At 48.3% G+C, this 16,880-nt stretch overlaps 4 protein-coding genes and 1 long non-coding RNA gene across 12 annotated transcripts; 4 read left to right on the forward strand and 1 right to left on the reverse strand.

The window, feature by feature from the left end:
* Positions 1-22: 22 nt before the first annotated feature.
* alkbh6 (alkB homolog 6) lies at positions 23-1,316 on the forward strand. Of its 3 annotated transcripts, none has more exons than XM_037280579.1 (3): positions 23-124; positions 213-326; positions 418-1,316. In XM_037280579.1, exon 3 carries the CDS (start codon positions 423-425, stop codon positions 1,134-1,136), a length of 714 nt encoding a protein of 237 aa, XP_037136474.1. In that variant the 5' UTR covers positions 23-124; positions 213-326; positions 418-422; the 3' UTR covers positions 1,137-1,316. The 3 variants fall into 3 exon arrangements, with proteins under 3 accessions (XP_037136474.1, XP_037136475.1, XP_037136476.1); XM_037280580.1 differs by having other exon boundaries at positions 251-326; XM_037280581.1 differs by lacking the exon at positions 213-326 and having other exon boundaries at positions 25-124.
* On the forward strand, positions 23-3,067 carry adat3 (adenosine deaminase tRNA specific 3). The gene is made up of 2 exons (XM_037280578.1): positions 23-124; positions 1,411-3,067. The coding sequence occupies exon 2, from the start codon at positions 1,440-1,442 to the stop codon at positions 2,394-2,396; it is 957 nt and encodes a 318-aa protein (XP_037136473.1). The 5' UTR covers positions 23-124; positions 1,411-1,439; the 3' UTR covers positions 2,397-3,067.
* On the forward strand, positions 23-13,328 carry pms1 (PMS1 homolog 1, mismatch repair system component). Of its 4 annotated transcripts, none has more exons than XM_037280563.1 (13): positions 23-124; positions 5,225-5,359; positions 5,726-5,908; positions 6,137-6,239; positions 6,352-6,515; positions 8,023-8,139; positions 9,306-9,428; positions 9,503-9,649; positions 9,726-10,360; positions 10,841-11,308; positions 11,666-11,796; positions 12,659-12,819; positions 12,924-13,328. In XM_037280563.1, exons 2-13 carry the CDS (start codon positions 5,228-5,230, stop codon positions 13,122-13,124), a joined length of 2,565 nt encoding a protein of 854 aa, XP_037136458.1. In that variant the 5' UTR covers positions 23-124; positions 5,225-5,227; the 3' UTR covers positions 13,125-13,328. The 4 variants fall into 4 exon arrangements, with proteins under 4 accessions (XP_037136458.1, XP_037136457.1, XP_037136459.1 ...); XM_037280562.1 differs by lacking the exon at positions 23-124 and adding an exon at positions 4,514-4,646; XM_037280564.1 differs by lacking the exon at positions 23-124 and adding an exon at positions 4,514-4,646 and having other exon boundaries at positions 12,951-13,328.
* On the reverse strand, positions 2,474-4,652 carry ormdl1 (ORMDL sphingolipid biosynthesis regulator 1). Of its 3 annotated transcripts, XM_037280586.1 has the most exons (5): positions 4,512-4,631; positions 3,894-3,972; positions 3,543-3,722; positions 3,310-3,461; positions 2,474-3,236 (listed from the first exon to the last, which is right to left on the reverse strand). In XM_037280586.1, the coding sequence occupies exons 3-5, from the start codon at positions 3,714-3,716 to the stop codon at positions 3,101-3,103; spliced, it is 462 nt and encodes a 153-aa protein (XP_037136481.1). In that variant the 5' UTR covers positions 3,717-3,722; positions 3,894-3,972; positions 4,512-4,631; the 3' UTR covers positions 2,474-3,100. The 3 variants fall into 3 exon arrangements, with proteins under 3 accessions (XP_037136481.1, XP_037136480.1, XP_037136482.1); XM_037280585.1 differs by lacking the exon at positions 3,894-3,972 and having other exon boundaries at positions 4,512-4,652; XM_037280587.1 differs by lacking the exon at positions 3,894-3,972 and having other exon boundaries at positions 3,543-3,717; positions 4,512-4,635.
* Positions 13,329-13,845: 517 nt separating the features above from the next.
* On the forward strand, positions 13,846-16,708 carry LOC119139683. The gene is made up of 4 exons (XR_005101401.1): positions 13,846-14,016; positions 14,908-15,234; positions 15,311-15,567; positions 15,950-16,708. It is a non-coding gene; the product is annotated as an uncharacterized LOC119139683 (long non-coding RNA).
* Positions 16,709-16,880: the final 172 nt, after the last annotated feature.

Consider the following 16,880-nt stretch of genomic DNA (forward strand, 5'->3'; position numbering starts at 1 on the left):
ACGTCATTTCCGTTTAGATGAGGGGGGACGCTTTAGTCAGCTGTACCAAGTCACCGCCGCTAGAGTCACGTTGTAATTGGCTCTTTTTACGCTGGAGGATCATCAAATTGATGTCCAAACGAAGGTAAGGATGCTCATTAGTAACTTTATTCATGCTACTTATCAATGCGACGTTACGGCTATATTTTGTGTTGTTTTGTGGCGGACCTCAGGATCATGCTGTCTTTGTTTCTTCGATGACGATATCTAGCCACAGTTGTTGGCAGACAGTCATGGAATAAAGACGTGTTCCTCACTTCAGCCACAGTATTGCTGCAACGTTTTGGGTTTGTGCTTCCTGCTCCATCGTGATGGTGTCTGCACCTTTTTTGAACAGCGTTTTTATCGCCAACTTTTCCATATAATTTCGCCCTCAAGGAGACATGGAACATCCGACATCTATTTCCCAGGAATTGAGACAATTTGTCGTGCCCGGTGCTCCCCCGACAGTCTATTACATACCTGATTTCATATCTGCTGAGGAGGAGGCCTACCTCCTGCAGCAGGTCTATCGGTCCCCCAAACCCAAGTGGACCCAGTTGTCCGGAAGGAGGCTGCAGAACTGGGGAGGGTTGCCACGTCCCAAAGGGATGCTGGAGGAGAAGATCCCCGCATGGCTTCACAATTATTGCCAGAAAGTTTCTTCGCACGGGGCTTTCGATGGGAAAACGGCCAACCACGTTCTAGTGAACGAGTACAAACCAGGAGAGGGGATTATGCCCCACGAGGACGGACCCCTGTACCACCCAACGGTCACAACTGTCACCCTGGGTTCGCACGGCCTCCTGGACTTTTACATGCCCGTCAGCCGGCTGGAGGGCGACGATGACGCCGTCACCACATTGGAGGAGGACCGGCATCTTTTCTCGCTGCTGTTGAGGCCACGCAGCTTGTTGGTGCTTCAGGACGACGCGTACCAGAACCTTCTCCACGGCATCGGAGCTCGTGAGATGGACGTTCTGACTGACAAGGTGCTGAACTTGCGCGGAGCTGTGGCCCGGCCGGGCGAGACGCTGACTCGAGGGACCAGAGTTTCGCTGACCATTCGACACGTCCCCAAAGTCTTGAAGACCAAGCTGCTGCTTGGGCGGAAGTGATCGAAGGAAAACAGTGGACTACGTGAAGGCTTAACTTTTGTCATATAGTGGAAGTTAAGTGAAGTTGGATCATGGAAATGTGTGAACACAAATCTTTCTGCATAATGACAGATAAACGTCATTGTCATTTTGACTTGAACATGAAAAAAATAAAAGTGCGCACACAAGTGTGAAATCAAACAATTCTGTCAAATTGCATTTTTGTATCAATGAACCGAGAGACGAGAATCTGGCCAGTGTGCCGACGCTAACCTGCTCCAATTTGGTCTGACAGGAGGACATAAACAAAACAAAGGAAATAAAATGGAACCGGCGAGCAAGCGGCGGAAAAGCGAGGCGTGCGACTCCGACTCCTGGACGGCGTACCCCGTCCTGTCGGACGAGCAGACTCATGCCGTAGAGATGATTGACTTCTTTGCCGCGCCCGTCCTCGACAAGCGAGCGACGTCCCGATTGGTCGGAGAACTCAACGACCGCTACCCCTTGAGGGGTCTCCAGCACCTCAAGAGGGTTCGGCCCGCCGCGGCCCAGGATGGCCGCCCTCACTCACTGGAAATCCTCCTGTGTCCTGTCAGTAAAGTTCCAGACTCGGACTTGTTGTGCGTCGGATGTGACGGGCTGGGCGAACCCTTTGTGGTCAAGGTCCCCGTCCGCCCTCCTTTGACCAGACCCCAATTTGAGCTAGCAAGCAAGCACTGGCCCACCTCCTTCAAGGAAGACAAACAGGTGACCGAGGCCCTCCGTGGAGAGTCCTTCGGCCCGGCTCGGAAGGCCCAAATGCACGCTTACATGTCGGTGGCTTTGGCCGCCGCCCGAGAAGGGAAGGCCTTGGGGATGGAGGCCGTGGGGGCCGCGGTGGTAGACCCGCTCAATGAGAGAATAGTGGCAGTGGGCCACGATTGTCGAGGGCCTCTGCATCACGCCGTCATGGTGTGCATCGACTTGGTGGGCCGAGGGCAAGGCGGCGGTCGCCACCGGTGGGACTCCTACCCCGCTTGCCGCTCTACACCCGCCTCGGCCGAGCAGCCGTACATCTGCACCGGCTACGACCTGTACGTGACCAGAGAGCCCTGCGTCATGTGTGCCATGGCGCTGGTCCACTCGCGGATCGCTCGCGTCTTCTACGGGGCGGCCTTTGCTGACGGAGCGCTGGGGACTAAGTTCAAACTCCATGCGCTGAAAGACCTGAACCATCGCTTTGAGGTTTACAAAGGAGTCATGGGACAAGAGTGCGAGGAGCTGGAGGGATTGTCTCTTTGAAATGTATATTTTTGGACTTTTATACAATGTGTACTTTTGAAATATTTCGACAAAAAAATGTGCCACACCCGGAACAATTGTTGGATTGCACGGAGAGGCACAAACAATTTAATAGGATACAAGAAGTTTCAACTTTCCTTAATCAATAAGAAGACATTTCCCTCACTTCCACAATACCATTTTACACCACAAAAACTTTCACATTCTCAAAAGAAATGCACAAAACACCCGCCCAGTGATTGACTTAAAGTATTCATAGAATATATATATACACACACACACACACATATATACGTAGTTTAACAGTAGAAATTCCATTCCGTTACTTAATGGGGAATAACTTGACAGAGGTAAACATTTTTGTTTGCTGGGAAATAATACATTTGAAGTATTGCCGTGGTTAAAAGCAACAAACGTAGCGTCAGCTTGTCAATTCAGGTCGGAGAATAACAAACAAAAACAATCACTTTGCTGATACCTGGGCCAGCCCGGGTCAGACCCAACTAAAACTGCATTCATGTAGATGACTCAAATGTAGCTTTGACTTAAAAATGTGATGTTTCACCCAAATCAGAGACGCGCACGGCATCCGGTCCTCAGAAGCTCCCGTGATTACAAAAGTTATTCTCTCACTGATCTCATAATTGCGCCACGTCTTGCATTTTGCGTAACACGCCAAGAGGAAAGACACCGTCGAGAAAGACTCAGTACTTGTTGATCCCAAAGACTCTCACGCCGTGCAGCTGCGGTAGCTTGGGGATGAGCACGCTGAGAAGCGACGCCGTGTTGATGAAGAAGTGCATCGCGTCGTACTTGGTGTAGAAGCTCGCCAAGAAATAACTGGGAACAAAACAAGACAGTAAGCCGGCGTGGGACCGACAGTGAACAATTGGATGCTGTCTGACAAACTTACAGGATGATGGGGGAAATGGTGAAGAACTTTCTGGAGGACGTGAACTGTACGCCGTAATCCAACTGTTCCCAATGCGTGAGAAGTCTGGCCTTGCCCTGATCGGGGGTCTCGAAGGGCGTCCCTTTTACCGCGTGCATGAACACGTACATTCCCTGCAGCGTGGCAAAAGGAGCTTGTTAAAACGACCAAAGGAACGGGAAGACAAATGGAACTGGCAGCGGTGTTCTTCTCACCAAGTTGTGGATGACGTTGGTGAGCGTCCACACCAGCGGCACGCTGAAGAAGGGAATGCTCAGGAGCACAACGTGAAGGATCCCCACGCCCAACGCGTAGCTCAGCCAGATGCCGCGACTGTTCATGACCCGCGTGTTGGGGTTCACCTCGCTGTGTGCCACACCCACATTCATTCTGCTCTGGAACACACACACAATAATATAATAATTAGAATTTATCTCGCTCAGCTTTCCAGGACATACTAATGAAGAACGATTCCAAATATAGGACATTCGGGGCACTATTTCCAAACCATGACACAAATGGTCCAAAGAATTTCCAGACTTGAACTTTAGCCCAAAATCTGATACCAAGAAATGAAACTAGCTAGTCTTGTTGAACTTTGCTCCCTGGCCCGATTTCAGCTTCCAGCTTGGATGAATGCTTGCACTGTTTGCAACAACACATAGTGAAACCTGTTCTATTGCAGATTAAATTGACTCGGAGGAAAAAAAGACATCTGGATGCTTTTAAAATCCCTGTCAACTATGAACGATTTAGAGTCTTAGTGAACAAAACAAGCAATCGCTCCAACGTGAGGCACTGCACTAACCACTAAATGTTTTAAAATCTGTTTTATAAAAACATTTATAAATTTCATTATGCAAAAATGAAGTAAAAAAACGTAACAAAAAAACAAATCACACACGTATACGGTATTCTCGTCCACAAAGAGACTCCAAGCCAACTCGGGGCAACAGATGTTAGATAAGATCGGTGCGTCACAATTGACAAAACTGGAACAAACATCTGAAATATAATCGCAATTCAGTTATTGTGCATTGTTACTAAGTGGAAATATACATTTTGTGTAGTGTTTCACATCTAGCAGTAGACAATCTTACTGTCGATGTGTAGCAGATGGTGTGTAAATCTACTTTTCGTTCGATTAGGTGAAAAATGGAAATCCAAAGGTCCCGGACACTTACAGGTTATAGCAGCGAGTCGAGGAAGAGCTTGGAGTGGCGATCTGCTACGGAGGGGAAAAGAAAACAACCTTGTTGTTTTTGTTGATGTGCTTCACTTAGCCAACGGCGACTGGCGCAGTGAGACACAAAGCGGAAGTAGGTGGATACCGAATCCGTAACGTCATGCATTGTTATTAGATGACTTGCAGGCAAATACAAGTTTACATTTGGGCCAATAGTGCGTGATTGTATTAAATTTATATGCACACTGCATTATTTTATATTGTAAAAGTACGTGCATTTTTTTTTTTTTATTGCATTTACTATTAACGCCGAACGAAGATGAAATTGCCATTATCACGTGCCTTGCAGTTTTAATTCAGGGCAACGTAAATTTGGGGTAACGCCTACTTCTGCGTTTCAACCAATCAAGCGCTTAGTTAACCGGCCGGGAAATAGTTTCCGTTTTTGTTTATGATGCAGACCCCGGACGAGGCGATTTAACACCGGACCATTTTTTTATTTTAATTTTATGTAACATTCAGGCTTGGTAGTAACGTGTGAATATCCGCGTGACTATTTATTAACGCCTTAGTTGCTTTCAAACAGTCGCAGCGACCGCAATCAGTCAATATTTAGCTTCGAAATACATGACGTCATCTTTTTGCGACACATGGTCCCCCTTCAGTCACAAGTAGTACATATTCCCCCCCATTTGTTTTTGTGTCGTTTAGGTCATGAAGCAGCTGCCCGCAGATACCGTGCGGCTCTTGTCCAGCTCACAGGTCATCACTTCGATGACGAATGTAGTGAAAGAACTGCTTGAGAACGCACTCGATGCTGGAGCTTCAATCATTGACATCAAACTGGTACTATTGACATGAGTGAAATTACACAACTGTCATTCTTCAGTGAGCTCCGTGTTGCTTCCAAATATGTCTGAACGTGGTCTTTTGAAATTGTGTGTCAAGATTAGTAGGGTTAGTGGAATTAGGAATTGTTGCCATTTGGGGTCAGTTAGTAGTCTTGGGGCGAAGTCAGTAAAGCTGGGCTTTTGAGCTGGTAAGAGTAGCTGTAGCAGTTCAAGTTATTCACACGCTAATGGACAATTTTCTGAAGTGCTGCCTCCACAAGTGAAAACTCTTTCTTAGTCTTCTGCAAATCGAAGCAGCTTGCCTTGCCAAACCTCCTTGCACAAAAAGCATATGGAAATTCTCTCTGACTTGCTACCGTAGGAGAACTACGGCCTGGATCGAATCGAGGTTCGCGACAACGGCAGTGGAATAAAAGCCGCCGACGCCCCTGTCATGGCCGTGCGCCATTTCACCTCCAAGATCCATAGCCACGAGGACCTGGAGCGCCTCCAGACGTACGGCTTCAGGGGCGAGGCGCTTGGCTCTGTTTGCGCCGTGGCAGAGGTTAGAGGCTCACAGGATTTTAATTTAGATGTTGTCGTGTGTGATATTGAGCATTAAATTAAGTATTCTATTGATTAGACCTTTGATTCATCAATGTATGCAATGTAGTTTTACACAACCACATCTTTATTACATTTTATTAAACATTTATCGCTGCTTATTTTTTGACACGGTTTGATTCTTGTTTTCTGTGTTTGCCTCAGTGTTATTTTTACGATCTCGCTCCAGGTTACCATCACTACCAAGAGCGAGAACGATGACATCAGCACCCAGTACTCTCTTAACGCCCAAGGCGGCATCGTTTCTCAGAAGCCAACTCACTTTGGCCAAGGCAAGGCATCATTTAATATTCAATTTTGTCATCAATTGTTTGAAAACGATGAAACTTTTTTTTTCTTCAATGCTATGTCTTCTTTGATGATTGTGGATGACGCGTCTTACAGGTACAACGGTTAGCGTCATGAAACTTTTCAAGAACCTTCCCGTGAGACGACAATACTATTCGTCGGCGAAGAGGTGCAAGGACGAATTGAAAAAAATGCAGGACCTGCTGGTGGCCTACGCCATCATAAAACCCCAATTGAGACTCACACTCACACACAACAAGGTAAGCCTCCATCTTCTATCACCACCTTTTAACACAGCCTATGTGGAAAGCTCAAATGTGGATGTCCGTGTTTCGTGTAACCTTGCCGTTATGAAGTTTAAAAGTCGAGCAATTTTTACGCTTTGTCTATTGAATATTAACACAACACACGCAAAGGACTTTTTTTTTTTTTTTGCCCAAGAAACTGAACATGAGGCTTAACAATAACGTGTTAGACATGTTACAAGTGAGTACTGCCACAAGGTGTCCTCGGAATCCTTCTCATGTTTTCGATTGTGTACACTGAGAAAAATGAAGGTTCGCAATTTACAGTATGTAACAAAATACTCCTAGTATATTTTCTGTATAGTCCCTTTCTTTTCTCACGTGAGAGAAATGTCGTCACATACATACAGCGGTGTATAAATATTTCCCAGATTATTTGAAGACATTAAAAAATGGAAAGAAAATCAAGTTTGCATTCATTTATTGCTGTTTCTGAGAAACCATTGTGACAAGAGCATGAAAGATAAAATGAAAATTCACTTTTGTTCAATTTTCAAACGGGTCATCTTGGTGCAGTGCATTTTATTGTTGTTTGATTTTGAATCTCTATTTGAATCTTTTTCAAGTAGGCTGATTGGATTTGCTGCGTTTCCTCGCTCTTGGCACAGGAGTGAGTAGGTTGACTTTACCGTCTCTCGCAGCCTTTCTCGGTGTAGCTAATCACGGCCGTGAGGCGCTCGCAAGCACAAATATGAGCGAGCCGATTATGACGCTTGAGTAAGTTGCTGAACTCAGCCGCAGTTTGAGTTTCAGGCCGCGTGTATGTAGGCTGCGCCGCGGGTCAGCGAGAGGGTACGGCAGCGCCGACGTGCATGGCGTTCCTCGAAATCCCTTTCCAGGTTGTTAACGATGAGTAATGAATGCCCCCATTTGGTACATTCAGCTCTGGCCGGCCCCTATCCTTTACGACCGGGCCGTGTGTCATGTTTCACGGTTTCTTTACGAGCTGTTTACAGGAGCGATCCGTTTTCATCTGCTAACTGTACGTCAAATCGCTGATGCGCGAGCATCTCAAAGCGCAGCAACTGAACTGAGAAAGAAGTTATTCACGTCAAACTTAATGTCAAAGATCAGGTGCTTAGTTCCACATTGATTCCGTTTTATCATTTCGTTGTGTTTATGACCTTTGACAATTGCAATAGGAAGTTTTGTTTGCTTTGTTTATTGCCTGGCTGCTCTTTCATTCGCTTCTCAGACAACAGCAAATACGGTCGTGAGTCAGTTAGACCCCCAGGCCTGTTTAATTAATTAATTCCTCAAATAGGTCATGTAAACAAAAAAAGTATTCCTATTTTCAATTCACGCAAACAAGGAAAGGTTCCTACTAAAGGGTGGATTTTGCTCCCGATGTTTCTGTCACCGCTCAATTGTTTTTTGAAGGCGTGCTTGCCTTCTCCTGCTATTTCTATGTTTGTTTTAGGGATGGCAAATGTAACGTTGCACGGGTGTCCCATTGTTCCAGGTGACGGTGTGGCAGAAGGCCAAGGCGGCCGACCGCAAGAGCGCCCTCCTGGCTACGCTGGGCTCCAGCACACTTGCTAACCTGCTCCCGTGTCACCATCGTCAAGAGCAAGCAGAGGTTGGAAAGCGTCTGCTTAATATTAAGCCTGTCGTTTCTCTTAAATGCTCACTCCATTCATTTGACCCTGGCAAAAATTGGGGAGAAATTAGCGTATGCGCATCCTCCACCGATTGACACGGCACGTGATGAAGTGCTGCCTCCATCAGTGAAAATCAATCCGGCTGGAAGCATAACAAGGAGATTGTCTATAGAAGATGGATGAGAGTCCACGTTATAGCTGAGCGTGAGCTAATAGCCAAAAAGCCTGCGCTGGTCTGGAGCCAGCAAATGTGCTGAGTTGGGTGCCTGCCAACTTCTCCTTCTTTCCTGATGAAGAGTGAGCAATTTCTTTGTTAGCTAAGTTTGTTGTGCTGACGCTAAGTGAATTATGCTTTGAGCGGTAATCGCGGCAGGTGCCGTGTTCACGACCAATGCGCTCTGACAGATATGGAGCAGCACCTCATTTTTCTCTTTTGCCTGTTGTTGATTCGCCACCGTTACGAGATCGACCTTTCGAGATTTTTCTCCACTTTGTTGGGGATCGAGGGGAGCCGAGGGGGTGGACAATGGCAATTGAACGCGGCGACCGTTTTACGCCATCTTTCCTTCGACTTAGCGCCCTTGGAGGGCAAGGAGTCGCCTTTTGTGTTGCCGTAAAGCAGGGGTCTCAAAGTCCAGTCCTCGGGGGCCGCATTCCTACATGTTTTCCAAGTTTCCCTCGTTAAACACACCTGATTCAATGATCAGGCTCCCGCAGAACGTGAGGATGAACTGATCATTTGAATCAGGTGTGTTTCACGAGGGAAACTTGGAAAACATGTAGGAATGCGCCCCCCCCCCCCCCCCCCCCCCCCCGAGGACTGGCGTTTGAGACCCCTGCCGTAAAGTGATCGTAATGAGCAGAAAGGAGGAGGAACACATGTGGCCCCCAAATGAAAGCGTACTTCGTTTATTGACGAGCACTGCAAATAATGAGCCCGAGGCCGTGGGCATAAAAAGCGCGGCCACCTGGAATCCATACAAGGTTCATAGTGCTCGTAATGTCTTACAAGCTTGCTTTCAAAATGGACGTTTGAGGAGGATTGTTGGATTTTATGGCCACCCGTCAAAGTTTTGCTCCCAGGTGTGTCCAAATGTTGATCATGTCCTTTGTAGCCACCTTAACGCCTCTCTATACTTGTCAGATTCTTCTCGAGGGTTTTTTCCCGAAGCCGGGAGCAGACGTCGCTTTGACCAGCACTTGCGTTCCAGACAAAACGTTCATATTCGTCAACGATCGACCCGTCCACCATAAGGACATCATGAAGGTCTGCTCCTGGATGCGACACTCTTGGTTTTCAAAGCATTATTCTCTTCTTTTCAATTTGTGTTCCGTCGTCAGCTACTTCGCCAACACTACGCTGCGCAGTATGCGGACGAGTCGGCACAGAACCGCTACCCTATCCTGACGCTCGAAATCACCGTTTCCCCCTCGGCGTTAGATGTCAATCTCACGCCTGACAAGACCCAGGTTCTTCTCCACAACAAGGTATTTGGGGAAGCTTCAAAAGTGACGAATGAGAGCGGCGGCCTGATATCGCCATCACGTCTCTCTTTGCCTTTAGGAAGCCTTGTTTACCGCGTTGGAAGCACTGCTGGTTTCGCTCTACGGGTATCGGCCCGCTTGCCACGCTCCGGCCGAGCAGATCGGCCGCGGTACCTCATTTTTGCCGTCTGCCGCTGGAGAACCGGAGGATGCCACCGCGCCACCGAGCGGGCGGGCTTCCGACGGTAGCTCCTCTGCGCCGGAGGACCCGAGTGTCGGCCGGGCGCCCGACGGATTCGATTCCAACTTCTCTCTGGGTGATGACCAAACTGGACACGTGCCAAGTGAAGTCCCCGAAGAACTCGAGGCGGACGCGAGCGTACCGCGCATATCGGCGGAAGACTGGAGTAGGGGCACGGCGCTGACAGACCCGGTATCGGGAGAGCCCCTGCAGCCCGTCAGAATCCATCAAGCCGCCGAGCAGACGGAGACAAGCAAAAAGACGTTCAACGTCATCACAGAAAAGCGAGCGGCTCTGACCGCCTTTGACCTCATCAGCAACCGGACAATGAGAGCGCCGCTGTCTCCGGTCGCCCTGTTTGAGAAGCAAGCTCGCGTGGAACTTCTGAGGGGGAAACCGAGCGCCAGCCTAAAGGAGATCAGCGACGCCGTCGATGACGGGTGGAAGAAGCTCATGGAGGACGAGCGCAAGAAGTAAGTCTGAAAAGCTCAAAGGGTTGTCGAAAGACGAGCGTGACATTTGCCGGTTCTCACCGTTGTTTGTGTTCAGCCACACTTACTTCACCGGTGCTCAGGGAAGTGACACAAAGTTGGCTTGTCAAGAACAGAGTTGGCAGCCAACACATGGACGTAATGAGCCTTAGCGTTTGACCCCTTTCGGCCCCCCTGCGAGTCAAAGGATTTAACGTTTGTCAAGTTAGGCAGGGATGGAGTCATTTAGTGGCAAGAGAGAGAAGAAGAAGAAAAAAAAAAGCTGGTCTCAAGTTTGTGGTCTCGTCACTCTCATTTGTCATAGTTTCATATCTGATCATTTGGAGGATATTTGATCCAGTTTCCAAAGAGGAACCTGCTTTGCTGCTCAACGTGACATTCGTCAGCACACTCTTGACAAAAGAAGCCGGCTTGTCGTGCATTTCCGGTTTCAGTCCCTTTTTTGGTGTCTGTATTTCACAGGTATGAGGAGAAGGCCCAAAAGCACCAGGAGCACCACGAGCGCACTTGCGCTGCCAAACTAGCCGGCGGTTGGAAAGAGAAGCGCGGCAGCCCCGCTCTGGCTCGGAAGCGCAAGACGCCGCTGTCCAACCAGCAGCTGCTGGACGAGCTCTTCTCAGCTCCGCCGCCTCAGAAGAAGCCCCGGAGCCCGAGTCCGAAGCCCTGGCAACCCCTCCCTTGTTGCGTGTCCAGCCTGGGCGCACGGCTCCGGCGCCTCTGGGCGACCCGGAACACGGCGGCGCCGCCGCCGCGGGGCCTCCGACTTATAAACCGGCTGCCCTCTCAGAGCGTCTGGCTCATTTTATGTGGTCAGAGGCTGATGTTGTTAAACCCCTTTCGGGTCCAGGAGAGCTTGCTGCTGAAGAGACTCCTGCAGAATCAAATGGTTCCAGCGGTCACTCTGCAAAACGCTCTGCAAGTAACAGAAGGGTAACGCATCACTCGCAAACGCCGCCGGCCACCATCCAACAATGCTTTTAGTACCAAATTAGAAATGGCAGAATATGAACGTTCCGCCGACATCGGGAGTAAGTATCGGACTGTTGTCGGCAGCCCGAGTACTCGATGGCTTCCGATCCGGCCTGATACGGATACTTGGTCTCGGTGCCATTCACTCATCACGAGTTAATATTAGCAAGAGTCCTGCAATATTTGCTCGTTCAATTTACCCCCCTTCCCCATAACCTTAGTTGAATTAAATTTGAACATTTCTTTTTGATGATACATAAAAGCAATTGTAGTTTACGCACCTACACTGCTGATGTCGCTCCATTGTCCCCCGTGCAGAGGTTTAGGGGGACGAGACTACATGGAGACTTTGTGCAACATGGAGAAAGCCAGCCCCGATGTCAACGGCAGGATGTTCATCTCCGACCCAAGACTTGTGGCCAACGGATTTCAAATCAGAGTCACGCCAGGTGAACCGAACGGCAGTGGAGAAAGCTTTGATGGGTTGTTAATCGGATCAATAACCTGCGGCAGACATGGCTGCAGCCGCATTTCAGATGAAAAGAAAGTCAAGCCTCTATAGTGGCTCTGAATATTATTCTTGTTCTTTCAAATTCAAGCAAGTTGGCTAATTTAAAGTAGCTGCGGTTTTTTAAAAATGTTTTTTTAGCATCAATCTTTTAAGAATGACTTCAAGTTTCTTGTAATATCTAATATTACATGATGGCAGCGAACAAAAGAAAGCGCTAAGAAGCACCTTTCATAACATAATCGCCGCTCAGTCAGTGTTTGGCAGCATTTTGTCTTCATTAGCGGGATTATTTCTCAGCTTCCCGTGACTTTTGCTTGTTTTTGTTGCTTCGCCGCAGTCCGAGTTGGTGTTTTGCCCGACACGGCGACCTTTTCAGCGGGTCTGTAGCCCAGCGTGCAGTGCAGGTGATGGCAATGATTGCCCTTTGAAAGAATTTGAGGAATTTCCATCGCTCGCTGCCAGCCAGCTCCCGGCGGGGTGTGTTGCCTCAGTCGGACACGGACGGGGTCTTGGAATAGTCGCTTCTTGGAATGCAAACTAAAACACTGGCCTTGTGTCAGAAATATACATTTGCGTGATTTGTGATATTTCCTCTTTAAATGACAGGCCGTCTTTTTTTCCCGCTTCCTTTTGGTCTTCTGGGCCTTCTATTAGTCATTTAACACTCCATTTGGCCCTCCGCGGTTTGACTTGGTCAGCGGCCAAGCTGTAAATCACAATATTTATTTATTATGATTTCCCGGAGATAGAATCTTCGTCCGCAAATCTATTCATGCCGGTTTTCCACTCATCTGGGCCAGGCGCCGTGTCGACCGACGGACATCTGGAAGTGACGGCGCTGGCCGACTGCGTGCCTTTCCTGGGCTTAGAGGACCTCGGGGAGATCGTGACGGCGGTTCTTCGCAGGAAGGCCAAATGTGTGCAGGAGTGTCGCCCGCTCAAAGTCTCCAACTACCTGCAGGTGAGTGGGAAAAAAAAAAAAGGACCTTGACGGCGGGCAATATCCAGAGCCCAAATGCGGCGGTAGAACCGGCGTAGGTGAATCCGGCCCTCTCGTACGTGCAGACCGAAGCCGTGCGACTGGCCCGACAGATGCCGACGCATTTGCCCAAGGAGGACGTGGAGGACATCCTGAGACGGATGCAAGAGCAGCTTGGTGAGAGCGCGCGCACCTGTTTGCACGGAAGGCCTTTCCTCCAGCCGCTGTGTGACATCCCTCAGACGGAGCGCCAGGCCAAAGCACTCTTTAAACCTTTGGAACTGTGAAGGTAGTATTTTAAACATGAACACATCATTGTGTCACGTGTTTACAACTAACTATCAATTTGACGATGTACTATTACGGAGCGTGCAGGACATGACATAAACAATTATGGCTCCCCCTTGAAGACTTTTGCAGATGGATGCTAAAATGTCATTGAAGGAAAATTGTTACATGCTAAATGTAATAAAGCTATGTAAAGTAGCCAAGACGTCCTAGTTTGTTTCCATATGAACATTCACTTTATTAGGTACACATGCTCGGTCTCGTCAGTCAGTCATATGGCAGCATAAAATCTTTCTTTCTGATGCAGATGATGATTAGCCGATGGGTCAAACTGTCACAGTATAGTGCCACCTACTGCCGAGGAGGACTTACCAGAATTTGTATTTACTTTTTGAGATTTTTGGTGTTAGTGGCTGATATCGGCAAGGCCTGCAAGTAGCAGCACCTTAAAACAAATGTTCAACCAAAAAATGAAATGGGAACCCTGCTCGTTTGATGAGGTGGCCGCATCGGACTGGAAAACGCTCGCGCAGAAATAATCTCCTTGGCGTATACGGCCACCGGTGGGTTTTCACTCCCCGCCCCGTGGAGGACATCCGATCCCCCGAGGGGAAAAAGTGCAATCCGAGCGCTTATCTTAGGATAATATTATAGTTCGGCCGGCGAAAAGGTCAAAGCGTGAGAGGTCTCCTCTTCCATGTGGCTCCAGCATTGCTGCAGGCGACGCAAGGGCCGCTTGGTCCCTCGCTGCCGCCACCGCGTCAAACTCTCGCAAACACGCACCCGAGCTTCTCGTGTCACCAAATGCGTGCGGCGGCTGCGGAATCTGCTCCCGACGCGCTCGCCTTATCGCCCGAGGGCCGTATCCCGGTATTTGGGGAGGATTCAAAGGTCAGCAGTGCGAGGTGCTGCCTTTTGCCAGCTGTCTTGACGCCGCCCGCCACCTGTCGCATCTCTTCCCTTACCGTTGAGCAGATTTGCAGAATGCAACAATACAATATTTCTTCAAGACGGTCTGGTTACGTGGCCGATGCGCAGAGCCACGTGGTGCAAATCGGAAAGCATTCGGTGCGAGCCGAGATTTGCTTTCACTGAGCTTTTTCTTGATTCCAGTCATCAAATCTAAAATTAAGACGTGAATCTATATTAAACGGCGTGTGCCGTCTATTTTCGGAGCAGTGCCGTAAAAAGAGGGCCTGGCTTTAATTGGAGCACCTGTTTTTGTTTACAAATGTGACACTTTGCAACGTGTGAATAAGCTGACGCGCATGACTCATCATTAAATGGAATCGTTTTGCACATTGTGACTTAAAATATATATATATTAAAAAAAAAAAAAAAGAGAGTTGCTGAATCCCTCCCTAAATTTAATTGCAGCGATTAATACAGTCTAAGTATGCCACAATAAATGATACCAAAATATTTCATTTTTATGATGTAACTCATTTAAAAAGAAACATTTTTACATTATGTTACATTATGTTACAAAATGACAATCAATTAAAAAAACAAAAAAACCGCAGAGATGTTGCTAAGTCCATTCGGCTGCTTATTTTATTCTTATTTAAAAGTTGACTTTTGGTTGGGTCCAGCATCATTTGCATCTCTTGCAAACGCATTGCGCACAAACTATAGGCATGAATGCTATTTGGGAGATTTGCAAATCCCGCTTGACCCATAGCTGAGAGTCCAGCACATCCGTCTTGCGTTGGGAGAGCGCGCCGCATATCATCTCCTGACAGCAGCTTTCCATAATCTGCCCTCCCTTGGCCTCTCTTTCAGGAACATTTATTCTTCAACACCGTCACGTCTTTTCCCGAGGGTGTCGCGGCCTTGGACCTGGGCCGGCTCGGGGGGCAGGAGGTTTTTTTTTCTTCGAAGGCTCCCTTTAACCCCTCCGTGGACGGTGATTCATATTGTCAACCCTTCTGGAGTGGACACTGAGTTTGCGTCCAAACTTCCAGTGGCTGTACAAAGTCATAAATCATCGGACGGCGTCCCCGAGGTGACTGTCAGTGTCCACGTAGGAATAGTGATTCCTTCTCCCTAAGTGAAAAAGCAAACGGCCAGCAGACGGAAAGGATAAATCACTCCTTCAGGCGAAGACAGGTAGCGTTCAACAGCTGGCCATCTGGCCGTTATCATGTCCTGCGTTGCTTTTATGACTTTTCATTGCCTTCCGCAGACCCGGGAGGGATCGAAACAAACAGGCCGTCGGTCCGGACCGGCCTCGGCTTGTTTAAGCCATTACCATTTGCGACACCACCAAACGTGACAACGGCGGCAAAAATCTCCAAAGTGCCAGGCGGGAAGACTGGCCGATATGACACAAGTGGAGCACGTTGTGAGAGTTCTGCCCCAACCTTCCAAAAGCGGGCATGGTAGCTTCATGAAGCCTCCACCAATTGTCCAAATGGCTGCACCAAAGTCAGCCAGGGCAAGGTAAGCACTCGCCACAATGGATGGATTCAGAAAGGCCCGTCAGAAAATGCCTTTTCTTTTCAATTCTCTCTGTTGTTCAACTTTGTTAAGGCTTCATGTCTTTTCAAGAATCAATTCTAAAAATTACCAGGAAACATGCAAAAAGAGGTAGTCAAAGCCCAAACGCTACTTTTATGACTATTTAGCTTCCCTAAACAAATATATTGTTGACTATTCCCCCCAAAATAAAAAATGAGTCCCGGTCACATCCATTCCAGTTCTGTTAATGTTAGACAACAAGACCTGTGTCCAATAACAGGGTCTCCAGCTGTCTTGGAGCACTCGCGTATCCCCTAACATCCTTCTTCCCTGTTCTCTCACTCTCACTTCCTCACCTGTCAAGAGTTGGAATGTCACTGGCGGATGCAGTCCTCCAGAGTCCCGCCGTCAAAACAGATGTCGCTGCGCTCAGGCCGTCATAAACGGCAAAGGACGCCTCAACCTGGCTCGGGACCGACGCACGATATGTCACGCCGACAAAACATAAAGTTGCCCTGTTAGCGAGAGGTTTTGGACCTTTGGGCTGTGCCGGTCGGTCGGTCGGTCGGTGGTTTGTTTGTTTGTAAGGACAAGGATCTCTCTCATTGGGTTTGTTTGCCCGTCAAGTGTTTTAGCAAATATATTCATCATCATAAAAATTGTAGTTCTCTTGAGAAAGACAGAGGGAAAGGTCTCAGATGTGCGTTTGGGTTTGGCTCTTCTGACTGCACAAAAATAGGCCATGCAGTCTTTTCAAGTTTCCAGCGAGACGGGCTGGGCCAGGCCGGGCCAGGCCGGGCCGGGCCCCGTTTCTGCCGGTCGTCAGTCAGTCACCCCCATTAGCGATAATGACACGGACCGACCAAAATCCATTTCAATCAGAACCCAGGTCTGAAGTGGTGGCCATATTGGATGTGGCAAGACCCTCTCGCATCCGGGCGAGACGAGAAACACCGAGTTTCTGCCTCGGGTTGGGTCGATAACAACACTAATACTTGTTTTTCTGTCCTGTGTCAAATTAGAAGATGTTTCTTTTCACATTAGAGATACTTGAAGACCGTGGTTGAGAAATATCTCGCTACGACTCCGCATCTGTTGCGTCATTGTCCTCAATACCCTGTTCAAGCATATCTGTTTTCAAGTATCAAATTGATTTCAAATAACGACGCTCCCTGACAAATGCGACTCTAACCTGTCCCCAGTTTTCTGCACTCTCCGAGGAGGAAGAGGCCAAAATGTCAAAAATGTATAAAGCGAGGCTTTTGTGGCCGGGCTGCGGTCCAGCTCTCAGCGGG

The sequence above is a fragment of the Syngnathus acus genome, chromosome 21, assembly GCF_901709675.1.
Source record: "Syngnathus acus chromosome 21, fSynAcu1.2, whole genome shotgun sequence".
Classification (NCBI taxonomy): domain Eukaryota; kingdom Metazoa; phylum Chordata; class Actinopteri; order Syngnathiformes; family Syngnathidae; genus Syngnathus; species Syngnathus acus.

What these genes read in the sequence shown, in the direction of transcription:
- pms1 (XM_037280563.1), top strand. Translation starts at nt 5,228, where the DNA reads ATGAAGCAGCTGCCCGCAGATACCGTGCGGCTCTTGTCCAGCTCACAG. An exon ending in ATCGTCAAGAGCAAGCAGAG is followed by an intron (nt 8,140 to 9,305) that starts GTTGGAAAGCGT and finishes TATACTTGTCAG; the next exon opens with ATTCTTCTCGAGGGTTTTTT. An exon ending in TCAAATCAGAGTCACGCCAG is followed by an intron (nt 11,797 to 12,658) that starts GTGAACCGAACG and finishes CATCTGGGCCAG; the next exon opens with GCGCCGTGTCGACCGACGGA.
- ormdl1 (XM_037280585.1), bottom strand. Translation starts at nt 3,716, where the DNA reads ATGAATGTGGGTGTGGCACACAGCGAGGTGAACCCCAACACGCGGGTC. An exon ending in CCAACGTCATCCACAACTTG is followed by an intron (nt 3,462 to 3,542) that starts GTGAGAAGAACA and finishes GCCACGCTGCAG; the next exon opens with GGAATGTACGTGTTCATGCA. An exon ending in ACCATTTCCCCCATCATCCT is followed by an intron (nt 3,237 to 3,309) that starts GTAAGTTTGTCA and finishes TTTTGTTCCCAG; the next exon opens with TTATTTCTTGGCGAGCTTCT.
- adat3 (XM_037280578.1), top strand. Translation starts at nt 1,440, where the DNA reads ATGGAACCGGCGAGCAAGCGGCGGAAAAGCGAGGCGTGCGACTCCGAC.
- alkbh6 (XM_037280579.1), top strand. Translation starts at nt 423, where the DNA reads ATGGAACATCCGACATCTATTTCCCAGGAATTGAGACAATTTGTCGTG.